Source organism: Myodes glareolus, chromosome 26, assembly GCF_982192425.1.
Source record: "Myodes glareolus chromosome 26, mMyoGla1.1, whole genome shotgun sequence".
NCBI classification, from domain to species: domain Eukaryota; kingdom Metazoa; phylum Chordata; class Mammalia; order Rodentia; family Cricetidae; genus Myodes; species Myodes glareolus.
Window position 1 is genome coordinate 5933146 of NC_142051.1, and position 15808 is coordinate 5948953.

Sequence of the window (15808 nt, forward strand, 5' to 3'; positions counted from 1 at the left end):
TGGAACTCTGTCATGGTGTGTCCAGGCAGGTGGGCCTGTCGCCTCGTATAAGAGAACCAATTAAGACAGACTCCGGATTGGCTAACCTGTAGAGGAAAGCTACATTTGGAAGGCAGTTCTGACCACCCCTGGGAATCTGCAAACTGGCCATTGATGGTCCCTGGTGTTAACAAAACCCTAGGGCACCAAAGCATCAGATACAGAAGCTAGAAGATCTGTTAGAGACCTTCACGTGCCTCTTGCCTCATCCAGAACTCAGCCTCAAACACGTGAAGTCTTGCTATGTCAACTCCTGTGATGTCTGTCTGTCTGCTGTACAAAAGACACCATTCAGAAACAAATGTTGCCACAGACCTTCCCCAACTCAGACCAGAATCTGCTTCCAAATGTTCTGGCAAGAAGCTTTACCGTCCTACATGGATGGGTGAAGGGGCGGAGGGAGGAAGGATGTGTAAAAGGTGCTACATGTTAGAATTCACATTTTACATCAGATCCAAAAGTGGACAGAGATCTAAAATTCCAAAAAACAAATTCAATCTATCTGTAATTTTTAGACAGCATCAAGTGGAGTAGGAACTGGAGAGGTAGGCGATTCCATTTACTGATCCAGTTGGTCCACACCCCATGTTACTCGTTAATTAAATTAGCGTCAAAGTGTTGACAGTCTATTCAAAAAGCTAATGTGTTTGGGATGAGAGAAATGAAGCCCACCCAACTCTGGTGCAACTGTTTACTAAGGAGCTTTGTGATTCTGCCAAGGACAACCTTAGCACATGTCACCTGGCGAGAACTCAAGCACCTCAAGGTGCTGGCTTCGTCATGTCCCATGATCTCCTGTAGTTATTAATTGCTCTTGCTAAAGAGAAAAGAAAGTGAGACAGACCACAGATTATGATAAAATATCTTCGTACCTTGTAGTCATATATTCAGCTCTATGACCTGTCAAAAATAAAATAAAATAAAATAAGTAACCTGAGTGGAATCAGAGGGTTCGATTTGATAATCATGTGTATCACCGGTCCCTTATTTCAGGAGGCCAAATTAATAGTGAGTTACAGATCTCCTGGTACAAAAGATGTAAATAGCATATGATCACAAATAATTCAAGGCCATTATTTTCATAAAATCTCAATCCAAAATTTAACAAATTCTATGGGCTAGAGAAACATGTTTCATTTGGCAATTTGAGGCAGTTTCTTTTTTAAAAAGAAGAGATAGCCATTTGACTAACTAAGTTCAAACAGAAAACACACCACGCATATCTAAAAGTCCCATGCTAGTGATAGTTATTTGCTCTCTTTTGATTGACAGAAGAGCAAAGAGGATTGGGTGAACACCGTTTCCCATAGACTAAGTTGGTCTTCTCTCTGTGGTATGAAACCAGGGCACTGGGAGGAAACTTGTGTTCCCCATTCTGAAATGACACAGACAACACACAAGGACATTCAATTATTCTACAATCTCTCACCTTGTAAGCGAAGTCTTTCATAGAATTCTGTATCTAAACTGCCAGCTGCCTCTCATACATTACATATGACCTTCTTGTTGTAAATAACAGGACTGAATCATTCTAGCACGCTCACAGTCTGTACGCATTTCAAGTGTGCAAGCGTTTACAACTGCTGTTGCTCGTCATGCACTCAGGGTGGGGGAGTGGAACCATTCAGCTGGTTTGTTTGCAGAATGATGAGATGGTTCTGAAGGAGTCTGAAACTACGGCTGGCAGAGAAAGGCCACACTGGAGCACGGGCAGGTGAGCCCTGCCCATCACACAACACAGTGATTCAGGCCACAAGACAAGGCCAACTGGATAACAGGCTGGTGCGAGTGGTCAGCGAACACTCCTCGGCCACAGCTGAGCCCCTCTCTCTACTTTCTTTTCTTGAACAACTAGTAACACGAAAGACTTGATGTGTGTTGATTAAATAGGGGCCAACAGATATTCTCACGGGACACCTTTCTTCAGTTAGATCTGAGCCAATATAAGTTGTGGCAAGATCAGATTCTAGCCAGAGCAACAGTGAGCAGTGTGTAGTAGATGGCACCTTATGGACATCCTAATGGAAATGCCGTGGGAGACTGGGCTACACTAGGTTTGAGCAGATGACAGACAAGCCTGAGAGTATCTGTCATTTTTGTTGGGCTGAGGCCATAGGAGCTGGCTGAGATCACCTAGGGTGAATCAGTGGGATGAGCCCAGGATTGAGGGTACAGACACTATCTGGCTTGTCTGTATTGTATTGCTATGTTCAAAGCTTTATCATGACATCGGTGTGCTATAGTAATAAAAACAGACCAGAAACTATCTGAATAAATGTCCTAAGCAGAATATAAGCAGTGGGTTCTCTCCAGTGTTCGAACCACTATATATTTCCTTACTCATTTTGAGACAGAGTGACACTTGGTAACCTTGGTATGCAGTAGCCTAGCACTCCTGAATGTTCTGCCTTAGCCCCTGGGGACTGGCAGTATTTGTGTGTGTTTCCCTACCTGGCCTGCACACTTTATATTTAATATGCTAACTCATAGTTTCCATAACTTTTATGAAGTAGCTTCTATTATTTGTCTTACTTTACACAAGAACATGACCTGACCCAGGCTGTGTGAGGTAGCATGTGCCAGGCACTAGGTTGAGGTTTATTTAAACTGCAGATTTGAAATCCTGAACACTGTACTACATACAGTGTCTTAAAAAATGTAGCGGTTGGGATGGGGATGGAGCTCAGTGGTAGAGAACTTGCTGAACATTCGGGAGGCTGTAAATTCAATGCTCATCCCTAACACATGCACACGCACACACATGCACACACGCACACGTGTGAGCACACACACACATGCATGCACGCACACACATACGTAGGCACACACACACAAGCATGCACACATGTGAGCACACACATATGCACACACACACGCACAGCACATACGTTTCGGCATTGGGAAGATGGCTCAGTAGGCGATGTGCCTGCCATGTAAGCATGAGAACCTGAGTTCAGATCTAAACATGGTGGCACATGACTCTAACTCCAGTGCTCGGAATGGTAGAGACAGGAGGATCCCTGGAGCTCACTGGCCAGCTAACCTAGCCAATTGGTGAGTGCTGCTTCAGGGAGAGATCCTGCTTGAAAAATATAAGGTGCAGAGTGATCAAGAAAGATATTCTGAGCTGGGTAGTGGTGGCGCACGCCTTTAATCTCAGCACTCGGGAGGCAGAGGCAGGTGAATCTCTGTGAGTTTGAGGCCAGCCTGGTCTACAAGAGCTAGTTCCAGGACAGGCTCTAAAGCTACAGTGAAACCCTGTCTCAAAGAACCAAAAAGGTATTCTGTGCTGACCTCTGAGGCCTCCACAGGCATGTGGACATACATGCATGTGGACATACAAGCATATACATGCACATCTACACTTAAACCCGGGAAGCACTTCATGAGCAATCCTAGAAGGAAGGAATGGACCCAAGCTTATACTTTGACCTGTCTAGTAGGGCTAAAATAAAATACAAAATAGTGAATTAAACTAAAAAGTACACAGACATGTGATTATGCAAATTACTAAATACCTACACATTTAAGTTGAGGAGCACAGCCTAATCACCTTCACGTGGTCCGATATTAGAGACACTGATGATTAGGAGAAGTGAAATATTTTATAACCTGGAAATTTTGATATTTTTGCTCAACTATCCCAATCAATTATTTCCTCAACTGAGAAAAAAATAAATGACAAGACAACTTCTATGATTTTGCTCCTCCCACCTATGGCTGACAAAATGTATACAGAATCCATGTGGAATAAGGAACTGAGAGCAGCGCCGTGGAGTCACGGGTAACTGCATGGCCACATCCACAGCCTTTCCGGGTACCAGTCCTGTGTGCATCTCAACGGAGGAAGGGGCTTTATTTTTTAATCTGTGTTATCATTAATAGATCAATAACACACAGGCAAGGACGACTCGCCTTCCTAAAGAAATGCCAAAGCTTCCAGTGTTCTGAGGATTAGATTTCTTTGGAAGCTTATTTAATTATTAAAACCTACAGTCCCCATATAAGCCACTTGGAGGGAGAAAAAGATCAGGATTAAGTTTTTGTCTTGGTACAAACAGCTCCTTGGACTACCTATTCGGGGAGGGCTGTGGGGGTGTGGGTGTTGTTACCGAGGTAGAGATTGGCCTTGTTTTGTAGCCTAGGCTCACCTTGAACTTTCTATCCTCCTGCCTCTGCCTTCAAGTGCTGGGACTGCAATCTGGGATAACCGGCTTCTTTTAATCCTCTTACGTTTTATTTCACAATTCCGAAGTAAATTATCTTTCACACTTAAATGTATTTTATTCAAAATGAAGGTTGGGGGCAACTTGAGGTATAAGAGAAAAAAGACCTAGAGAATATTAATTAAAATATGCCTAGCTCGAACTAGACCTTTGGTTTGCCCCTAATGAGTGGTTGATGAAGTCTTGGAGAACAAATTTTCCAGTCGCTCTCCTTCCTAACGCCGACTACTGGGTGCTTCTGTGAGGAGACATTATTATTCACAATCTGATTCTCCTTTGAAAGAATATTTGTACTCCTACTCAAAGGCAGACAATGGATTATTCCAAGATAACCTATTTAATTCCTTTGTCAAAAGCGGCGTGTCTAGGAGAAGAAACAATGTAATACAGCGCTGGGCTCCCACCAGCACATTTTTCTGTTTAGATATTTCTACTGTCTTACCTCTGAATACCTCACACAAAGAAAGAACCTGATGTGAACATGAAGACTCATTACTGGATGAAAAAAAATTATATGCCCCAGTTTTATAGATATAGATCTCATTTACTGTGGTCGATTCAACTTCCATTCAAAAAAGAAACGATCTCCCTAAAAGATTCAGCAGCCTTGTTGGGCTGGGGAGACGAGCGTGGCTTCCACACCCACGTGCTTCTTCTTTCTATTTTGGTGGTTTTTAAAGTCTCGGGAGTCTGCATTTGGAGAATGGTGCCTTAGGAGCCTGATTCAGTTGCTTCGCTGGGTTGTAAATCAAAGAACTGACTGGGCCACGGGTAGCCTGCCAAGAGCCTGCAGCAAGACAGGCCAAACACATGTCTGCAGCTAGAGTTTCGTCTGTGGACAATCAGCTGCTAAATCCCAGTGACGGGCTATTTGGTTTTACTACGAAGGCAGTTTTCGCAGCAGCAAGTCTGGGAGAATTCAGAGGTACTCCTATCTGAAGTGTCAAGCCAGTCCCCAAACATGCCACTTAATCCTGGACCACTAACCTTATTTAACCAGATGGGACTTGGATTCCTTCCTAAGGGCTCACTGCTAAACTATTTTCCATGGGCCAGGCACCCTTAACCCTCCTAGTCTCCTTTGTTGTAAGCCTATTAACAGGAACAGAGCTTGCATGGAAAGTCAGCAGGCTTACACGGGTTGAACCTTTTTAAAGGAGGGGGGTGTGTGTCTCTTCTGCTCAATTTCTCTTGGAAGTTCAAACTAAGAATCCGTGAGTGACCAGCAGCTGATGTGAAGCTGGCACAAATTATTGGGCCAAGAGCAGCAGAGGTCTGTAATGAGTTAGTGCATAGGACCCTGATGAAAACCATCCAGGTCCCTTTCACAGAGTTAACTGAGTGTCACACCAGGGACACTGGAGCCCACTGAAAGAAAGTCCCAGACAAAGGAATCCTGTCTCAGCGTTCACAAGGTATGACAGCTTTACGGAGTGTGGCTAAGGACAGACTTTGGCAAACGGTCTCAGCCTACAGGGCCAAAATGTAGCTCGATCCAAGAATGACATGGAGATCAACATTAACCAGTGGGGCTTTTCTCTCTAGGAGACAGAAAAGAATTCATGCTGAATGACTACCATAAAAACTGTAGAATGTTGCTCCAAGCCACATTAACACTCGACTGTGCGCGGTGCCAAGGACAAGCAGGCGTACAGCTCAGTTCCCTCATCTTGCTGTGTCCACCATGGCTAACAGCCTTTCTCTGCCCCGAGGAGAATGTTATGCTCTGGGGGCAGCAAGGGACCTTGAGGGCATTGTGTGAAATACTGGGCACTTGTGAAAAAAAAATGAGAGGAAAAAGGGAATTCATTATGAGAGAAAAACCCGCCCACAAAACTAAGACATGATTATACAAGAAAACTATTCAGAGATAAAAAGGTTTACAAAAAAGTTTAAACCTACAGAGGAGATCAAAGAACAGTACAAGGAATAATACATTGATCATCTGCACTTAGATTTCATAATTGTATGTATGTTTGTATGTAGTATGTATGTATATAAGTATGTATGTATGTATGTATGTATTTATGTATGTCTCCTTTTAAAAATCTTGAACCATGCCATGGGAAAGTAAGTTCTGGACAAGTTTTTTGTTTCTTGTTTTTTTTTTTCTTTCAAGAATAAGAACATTCTCATTATGACCACAGTATCATTATAATGCATAGGAAAATTAAGTCAGTAATACTTAACATATAGATTATATTCATTTTCCATTATGCTTAAAATGACCGCCTTCATTAAGTTTTAAGTTTTGCCTTTTGGTTCAGATTTCAATTAAAGTTGACACATTTGGTTGTTTTATTTTTCTTGGATGCTTTTTAATAGCAACAACAAAACTTTTTTCTTAGGTATGACAACCCAGATCCTGGGGAGCCGAGATTATACACAACCTTGTATGTGGCCATTCTCTGAGGAGGATGAGCCCTTTGAAGCAAACCATAAGGAAAAATAGTAGATATACTACCTTGTGGGCAAAGAAGGTTCCAGAATGTAGGAGGCAGAACTCAGGTATAAGACAGAAAACTCTTTTTAAAAAAAGATTTATTTATTTTTATCTTATGTGTAGGAATATATATATGTAAATGCATTGTGTGTGTGTGTGTGTGTGTGTGTTGCTTGAAGAGGCCAGAAGAGGGCACCAGATCCCCAGGAACTGGAGAAGCCACCACGTGGGTGCTGGGAACCCAACTCAGAGCCAGGCAAGTGCGCATAACGGCTGAATGGCCTTTCTAGCCCTGGGAGTCTCTGTTGAATTCAGTCATTCCCATACCCCATCCTCTCACCCCATCCTGTAGTTTCTTTTTCCCTTTTTCCAATGCCCACCAGGATCTAGTGTGAATAAAAAGAACTGAAGCTTTAGACCCCAGATACTTAATTAAGGTAGGGCTTTGCCTGAATATATTTGTTTTTCCTTTTTACATTTTGTGAAGACAAAAAGGGAAGCGATGGTGTTTATATAGTCCCCTTAGCTTGTAGTACACCCTACCCCAGTTTCCTCATTTGTAAAGATGAGGAAGCTCACAGTACCTAGTGAAGACTATAACTCAGAACAATGCATAGCTCCGAGAATGCTTTGTTAGTATCAATGCTATTGTGTTTGTTAGCACACATAGGAATGTACATATAACATTAGATTATTTCTCAACTACCAACAATGCCTACGGGAAAAGAAGAAAATCGCCCAGACCGGACAAACTGGTTTCTAGAATCCCAAACGGCAACAGATGGGACAGTTACCAGCCCATGCAAATGGACAGGGGTGAGACTGGAGGGCAGAGCCCTCCCCACCCCAGGTGGAGCAAGCAGAGACTGGGGTCAGTGGGTGTGGGTCCCTCCCTAAAGGAACCTCCACAGCAGAGATACTCTTGCTTGGATTTACCTCTAAGCTTAAAATGGCTTCAGAGAACACAATTATCAGTGAGACAGGTCAACTGAATTTAAATGTACATAAGTTGAAGGCACACGCACACATACACTTCACACTCTTCAAAGGACACTCATCACACAACACACAACACACAGGCCAAACCTACCTTCTCCTAGAGTCCTCTGCAGCAAGTCCTGCTTAGCTTGAAGCTTTGTGATGAGATTACTGCCTTCCAAGAACTCTCGGAGTTTCTGCAAAAGGAGAGGTAAGAACGTAAACCCATCCAGTGTCCAGGGACTTCCCAGAGGGGCACTAAAGCGTAGCTGCTACTCCCAGTGTGGTCTCTAGTCTAGCGGAGTCAGCCATCTCCTGAGAGCCTATGGGAGATGCAGGCGCTGGGCTCCTCCTCCCCAGACCTGTTGAAATGGGCTTCATTTTAGCAAACTCTGCAGTGACCTGTACCCACAGGAATGTGGACAGAGCCTGGATTAGGGAAAAAGGGAAGGCTGTAGAAGCAGGAGGAACTGAGTTCGGGTCTCTAGTACTGGGCATGTATCGGTAACCTCAGCACTAGGGTGGGGGTGGGGACAGGAAGATTCCAGGTGCTCATTGGCCACATTGACTACTGGTTCAGAAAGAAACCTGTCTCAAAAAACCAAGATGGAGCAACAACTGAGTAAGATATCCTCACGTCTGCTGAACACCCAACCTCCTTCCAGTTTGTTTCAAAGAAAGCCCATCTCCTAATGTCCACCCAGACCGGCTCAGTCTGGAACTGTGAGGGTGTGCAGGTGAACATATTTTTAAATCAAGGCCTCCAGGAGACTGTGGCACCATGGCAGAGGTGCCCAAGACAAGCGAGGCCCTGGGCTCCGTCGGGAGGGGCTGGGAGGCAGGCGCACCATGAAGTAGAAATGCTCGGTTTCTTGCTGGTTAGCACGTCTCTTGGCAATGCTGGGTTTACTCAGGTAGGTTTCAGACACGGTGGACTTGACGGACTCCGTGGAGCGGCTGTGCTGGAAGCACTCGGACACATCGTAGTCTTCGATAGTGACCATGTCTTGGATGGTCTGGAGGGTGGCTTCGGTCGTTTTCTTGACCTGGGCACAGGAAAACATTTCTCTCATTAGCATATTGCTCTGTGAGCCTCCTGTTTCTCAGCCAGCGTCAGTCCCCGGGGGGAGAGATGACTTCAGAGGGGCGGGTGGAGGAAAAGAGGCAGGCCAATCGGACCTCGGGTCACCAGTCTGTGCTCTAATAAATCTCACAGACCACTGGAGACTCCCAATTTCATTTCTGTTTACTATTACCTTTTAATTAAAGTAAACCTGCAAACAGAAAGAATGCACAGACCAGAAGTATATAGCCTGAGAAATAATCTCCAAGTGGACACACCTGTGCAAACACCGCTCAGCCCCAACGTGTACTTTATGAACACCCTCACTGTCCTTCAAATAAACCCCCACACCTTTCTTCCTCTCAATCTACTAACCTCCCTCCTGCCTTGCTTCCTGTCTTTTAAGTTGGAAACCAAAGCCAGAAGCTTATATGTGCTACGAGCAAAATATCCTGCCCCGAAGCCGTCAAACCCACCCCTGATTTCTAATATTTTGGTGGTGTTTTATACAAACAGAACAGTACAGCTTATATCTTTAAATTTGATTTCTTTTGCTCAGTGACAACGAGGTTTATTTCTCATGACAAATTCTTCAAGTATTGCACCACTTGACATTTATTGCCAGGATAAATCTGCGCCCACTCCCCACCCCTGTGATTGATAGATGATTAACTTTTAGTTTGGGTCTTTTATGAATTAACTATAATTCATGAACATAATTTTAATGGGATACGCATACATGGACAGAATTGCTGTATATGGAAAATGAAGATTGTTCTCTAAAATGATGCTATGTATATTCCCACCAGCCTGGTGGACAATTCCCATTACTCCGCATCCTCGTCAACAGTTGGCACTGTCAGTCCATTCAATTTAGGGCACTGTGCTGGTGTGCAGTGGTCTTCGGCGGCACCTGTAAGCGTCTCCCTGTTGTATGAGCTTGAGCGTATTAGCCTATGTGAAAGGTACCCGGAATCTCTCCTGTGAACACTTCCTTGAGACCTGTCAATCAATACTCTACTGGGCTCTGAGTCTTGTTATTCACGTTACTAATTATTTTCCTACTGGCTTCAGCTCCATTACTGTCTAGATGAATACAGCTTCTACTTTGATTTTTATATATATTTTAGTGTGAGTGTTTGTGTGTACATGTGTGTGTGTGCGTGTATGTGTGTATACATGTGTGCATACGTGTGTGTACGTGCGTGTGTGCGTGCGTGTGCACATGCTGCAGCACTTGACTGGAGGTCAGAGGACAACTCTATGGAGTCACTTTTACAGGGTTCCAAGGCTGGAGCTCAGGACCCCAGGCTTCTGCCTTTAGCTTCTGCGCTGTCCTCCTGACCCCCGGATTCCACTTTTGATACAATTATTTTTTCAGTCCTTTCCTTTACGACTAGGGCTTGCTGTGTCCTACTTAAGAAAGATTTCCTCAGTCCACGGTCACAACACTACTTAATCCTACTTCCTAGTGTTTTGAAATTTATCTCCTAGCATCACCTTAATATTCGTTTTTTATTTATCAAAGATTACATAGTCCATGCTGGTCAAACCCACCGCAAATTAACAGATTTTTTTTTGTCATCTAATATAGAGTCTAGAGTTTAGCTCCATTGGCCTCTCCTAATTCAGATACTATTTTATAATGCATTGTTATAGGAAATTAGATATATAGTTATACACACTTAACTGAGACATTATTACTTTTATATATTCATCTTGATTTATCCATGTATTTAATAGGTTCTTTGATCTCTGTTGCTTATATTTTAAAAGTAACCACTGGGAATTCTTTTTAGTTGAGTCTATTTTATCTACTTGGAAGTCTTTTATCTCTCTTCACTTATGAAGAGCTGTTAGACAGTTATTCTTCAGTATGGAACGTGCTATTGTACTTTTTGAGGCTTCCATGTTCTAGCTGAACAAAACTTTTACCTTTAGTCTGTCATTGCTTTGACTGAAACCTTTCTCCCCCCCCCATCTTCCTTTAAAGCCTCCTATCCATCTTTGGCTTCTATACTTTCACACTGTCTAGGCACTCATACATACATGCCTATCTCTTTCATTTGTGTGTGTGTGTGTGTGTGTGTGTGTGTGTGTGTGTGTGTGAATGCACGTGTTTTACAGTGGGACTGTGAGAACAACTTGAGAGACTCTGTCCTCTCCTTCCATGTGTGTCCCAGGGAGGAGCTCAGGTTGACAGACTCAGCCCCACATACGCACAGATTTTAAAGACAGATCCTAACTGAGTGATCTGTTTAACTTGTGGCTTTTCTCCTTGCCTTCTAAGCTACTCCCTCTGTTTCTAAGAGGCCAGTTACAACAGCACACTGTGTTTTCTTTGCCTCATAATCCCTTTCTTTTCTTCTGTATTTTCTATTCTTTTGATTTTACTGGTAGTATCATGATGATTTCCCTTCTGAGATGTCCCTTTTGGCAATTCACTCTTCAGCTGTGTCTAATCTACTAACCACCCACCACTTTGAAGTGGTTTTCCTGCCATTCTTAACTCTTCAATGTCTATGAGGTTATTTTCCGATCTCTTATCACGCTCCCCATTTTCTCTGCTGAAATCTAAGCTGGTTTTTATCTCCTTGAGTCCAGGAAGCAGTTCTTCTGCAGCATGTTTCTGATAATTTCACTGCTGGTAGCTTCTGTGGTCTGTCTCTGGGATTTACTATTTCTTTTGGCTATCACCAGTGGCCTTTCCAAATTAGGGACACTTCTTGTACCTAATTAACTTTCTTATGCATGTAAAAAATTTTAATGTCCCTTACCTTTATTTTATTTATTGTGTGTATATGTGTGGGAACACCCATGCCACATGTGAATGTCAGGGGAAAACCTTTGGTAGTCAGATCTTTCTTTCCACTGTGTGGGTTCCAGAGATCAAACAGGTCTTTAGGCTTGGTGGTCTGTGCCCCTACTGACTGAGTCACCTTGTTGGCTCTTGCTAGACATCTCTACACAGACGTCTAGAGTTGAGGTCTAAACTAATCTCATCAGCCTCCAAAAGCAAAGTTTGTTTTTCCAAGCTTACAGGACACCCGGAGCTTAGAATTCTGAGATTTTATTACTGCTCAAAATACTGGACATACTTCCTTTTGGGAGGCTCTGGCTCTTGTGTCATGGACTGCATGCTTTGCTGTGTACTTTGTTCTGGACAATAAAACATGAATGCAAGAATTGGCTGAGTGATCCACGCCATCACTGTAAGAAGTGGGAATCTTTTTAATTACGTAAAACGACAATAAAACCCAAGGCTGTTGAGATTCAGTAGGTTAAGGTGCTTGCCGTCAGGCCTAATGACATGAATTTGATCCTTGGAACCTACTTGGCTGAAGGAGAGAATCGACTAGTGTTAGCTATCCTCTGACCTCCACAAGTGTGCTATGGCACACACACACACACACACACACACACACACACACACAGAGCAGGAAAAAAACCATATTGCGTGGCTAGAAAATCAGAGCAATCAATCAGTACTAGTCTGGATACTGAAAAACCATCATGCTATGGGGACTTCTTAAAAAGATGCAGAGAATGCCTGGTGGTTCACATCTTTAGTCCCAGCACTCAGTAGGCAGAGGCAGGTGGATCTCCACGAGTTTGAGGCCAGCCTGGTCTACAGAGCGAGTTCTAGGACAGCCAGGGCCATACAGTGAGACCTTGTCTCAAAATAAAAACATATTTGCAGAGACTGTACTAGAGTTTGCTGTGCCTGGAGCACGCACTATGTGGAGAGCAGCTGTTTCGGTGAACTTGGACATTGGTGTCCGTGCCCATTACTACAGGCAGCAGCTTCACAGGTCCTGACTGCCCGCCTCTGCCCATGAAGGTTAGGAGACTCACTGCCTTAGGTCGGGCCAATGTGTTCTTGTTATCTGTGGAGACATTTCTGAAATGGGCATGATGCTCATGCTTTAACGGTACCACACCTGAGACAGACGTGAAGGAACGCACGTGGGTACTAAAACCACAGCTCTGACAGGGACAAGTACCATCGCCGGACCTGTGAGAGACTCCATAGAACTAGGAGAAGGAGAAATAGTCATATTTCTAAATTAAAGCATACTTTTAATATGATTTAAGGTATCTATGCATAAATAAAGTGATGGTTACTGAAGGCAGATACCTTTTTATAGTTCCCTGAGTTTATATTCACATTAGGAAATGGAAAGTCTGTTAGTTGACTGAAGCACTCTTAGATAAGTGTACCCCCTCTTTACTCATGGAAACTCCTGCTATTTTACCAAGATGGGTGAGAGTCTACGTTCTTCTCTCAGGCAAGGAACTATGGGAGTCATGTGGGGGGGGGGTCAAGAAGTAGGTACTGGTAAAAAAGGATTCAAGACAGAAGACGGAAGGGAGCAAGCTTGGCCTCTCGGAGCCACAACAGGCAGCTTCACGAGTGGAAGAGAATACAGCTTTCAGAGCAACATGCTAATCGAGTCCCCGGTGCAGTGCAGCCAAGGGACGGGCAATGGGGGCCACTGCAACAGGGAGGAGCTGGAAGAACTGGTGTATCAGCTCAGGTTCCTGCTTTTAAAATATACTGGGCCAACGAGCAATCAAAGGAAAAGACAGAAAGGAAGAAATGAGCCAGGAGATCTTAACTCGGGGTAGAGGTCATAATTGCAGAGCTGGGGAGAAACACCTGAAGTGAAACCTCTAGGCACATTTGTAAAACATTCAAGCAATAGAAGTGGAGGGTTAATTTTTTTTAAGGAAATTTCTTAAGTGTAAAAAATAAAAATTCCCAGAAATATCAGTGTAAGGTGAAGCACAGCTTCCAAAGCTACAGAGAAATGCTGAGACGCTAGCAGACTAAAAGGAGAAAGTGGGTTAGACAGGGAGCATTGATAGTTTCTACTTAAATTGCAAGTTTCCAGCGCCGACTGCCAAATATAAGAGGACAGAAAACTCCCCCAACCTCCCAAGAAGGCCTGACCCCAAAACTAAACAAAAGTCACCGTGAATGAAAATTAAAATCCATGTCTGTTGTTTGCCCTAAATGACCTGTTAGTGGGTTGGAATTTGTTAATTAAAGTATGCTCACTGAGACAGTAAGATAGTTAGGTATAAACAACATCTCACTAGAACCATGTTCTGGTGGATAAGATACCCGGGGGTAGCAGTGTTAGCAGATGCACCCAAACGGATCGTATGCACAAAGAACCAAAATCAACTGTTTTCCTCTGTGTGACAACTTCCTCCTCAGAAACGGAGTCACAGTTAAATCTGGAGTTGCCAGGAAAAATAAGACACTATGGCTGGGACTCTGTCTTATCCCATGGGATGCTCCAAATGACAGCGGCTCTGACACACAAGCGTGATAATAGGTCGCAGAGGGGATTCACCAAATAGAAAATACTACAGCTAACAGGGCTCCTACTGACTCCCCATTGGGTGCAGGGAAACACGCGTGGGTTCGGTAGAAGTGAATGCCAAATAATTGACAAGGAACACATGAAAAACACACTTTATCCTCAAGGCCGTGGATAAAAATGAGTGATGGGGGAGAGGTAACTCCTGAGGGATTAGAAACATGATTATCATCATCATCATTAGTGTGTTTGTATGCGTGCGTGTGTATGCATGTGTGCATTGCACTTTTGGGGTGTGTATGTCATGTCCATAAGACAGTGTATGGGGGCCAGAAGAGGACGCTGGCTGTCTTTCTGTATTGCTGTCTTCCTTTCTGCCTTGAGACAGGGTCCTCGCTGAACCGGAAGCTCACTTTGTTGGCGAAGCTGGCCAGACTGTTGTCTCCACCCGCCTGTGCTGGAGTTACAGACCTGTGTTATGGTGCTCGGATTTCACGATGTGGGCACTGGGGATTTGGACTCAGGTCTGCATCCCTGCACAGCGGCGCTCTTACTCTGAGCCATCAAAAGTCCTTTCTATGAGATTTACACATATTGGCTCTTGGTTGTTCTGTCCTTAGGACAGTCTTTGGAGAGGACCTGGAAGGGCCTTTGCTAGTCTCAGGCTCCAAATGCATTCTACGAGCTTGCTTGGGCAAACTGTCATCCCAGTGTCGTAACCAACAGAGACCTGTCATCTCGCAGTCATGGAGGCTGGAGGTCCAAGGTCAAATGTGGGTTTCCAGGTTAGCTCCCCTCAAGCTTGGGAGGGCAGGATCTGTCTCAGGGCATTCTTGTTGGCTTCTCTTTGTGTCCCTGGGCTCCAGTTCTCCCTTTTCACAGGGATCTCAGCCACACTGGACTAGGGCTCACCCCAGTGATCAGCCTTTACTTTGATGGCATCTTTAAAAATCTTTTCTTTACATGCGGTCTCATTCTGAACAACCCGTTGCTGGAACATATCCTGTTTCCTCTGATGGCGTGGGGCCTTGAACTGTGTTTTAGATGGAGACCTCCACATCCAAGGGGAACTATCACTTTGCCAAGGTGGTCTCCTGTTCAGAAACTTCACGGACATTGTCTGTATTTCTGTTATACCGCTGTATCATTTCACAAGGATTTAAAATGATTTCAAAGGATCCATACACATGTGCACACACACACACAGATTGGGTTTAGGCCTAGGCTATGGAAACTATGCCGGTACAGGCCATAGGTGGCCAGAGCAGAGGGCAGATGCAGCATCCTGCCTTGGCCTTCCTTCTCTCCTCCTCCCTTAACAGTGGGACCGATCCCCGTAACCCTGTCTGAGCTGGATAAGGTATTACAGAGCTAAAAAGCATTTTGCCTTTGTTGCTCTACCTGGTTTTAGTTGAGGGGTGGTGGTTGCTCCAGAACCACCACAGACAGGGACCCATTGATCCTCTATTGGCCAGCATCTGAGGCTGTATTTATAAACAATGGGGTCACTTGATTTTTTTTTTTAAATTTATTCTTGGGGCTGGAGAGATGGCTCAGGGGTCAAGAGTGCTGCCTGCTCTTCCAGAGGTCCTGAGTTCGATTCTCAGCACCTACATGGTGGCTCACAGCCACCTCTAATGAGATATGATGCCCTCTCAGGGCATACAGGCATAATAAATAAATAAATCTTTCAAAAACATAAAAATTCAGTCTCGGCAGTGGTAGAGCT

The 15808-nt window shown here is 44.1% G+C and overlaps 1 protein-coding gene across 2 annotated transcripts in view; it reads right to left on the minus strand.

Moving 5' to 3' along the window:
- Srgap1 (SLIT-ROBO Rho GTPase activating protein 1) overlaps positions 1-15808 on the minus strand; it is a 274372-nt gene that overhangs the window by 50588 nt on the left and 207976 nt on the right. For both annotated transcript variants that reach the window (XM_085683398.2, XM_085683397.2), the window contains exons 9-11: positions 8535-8732; positions 7799-7883; positions 912-939 (exon numbers count right to left, since the gene is read on the minus strand). In XM_085683398.2, coding sequence (XP_085539524.1) covers positions 912-939; positions 7799-7883; positions 8535-8732 — 311 coding nt within the window. The remainder of the gene's footprint in view (positions 1-911; positions 940-7798; positions 7884-8534; positions 8733-15808) is intronic.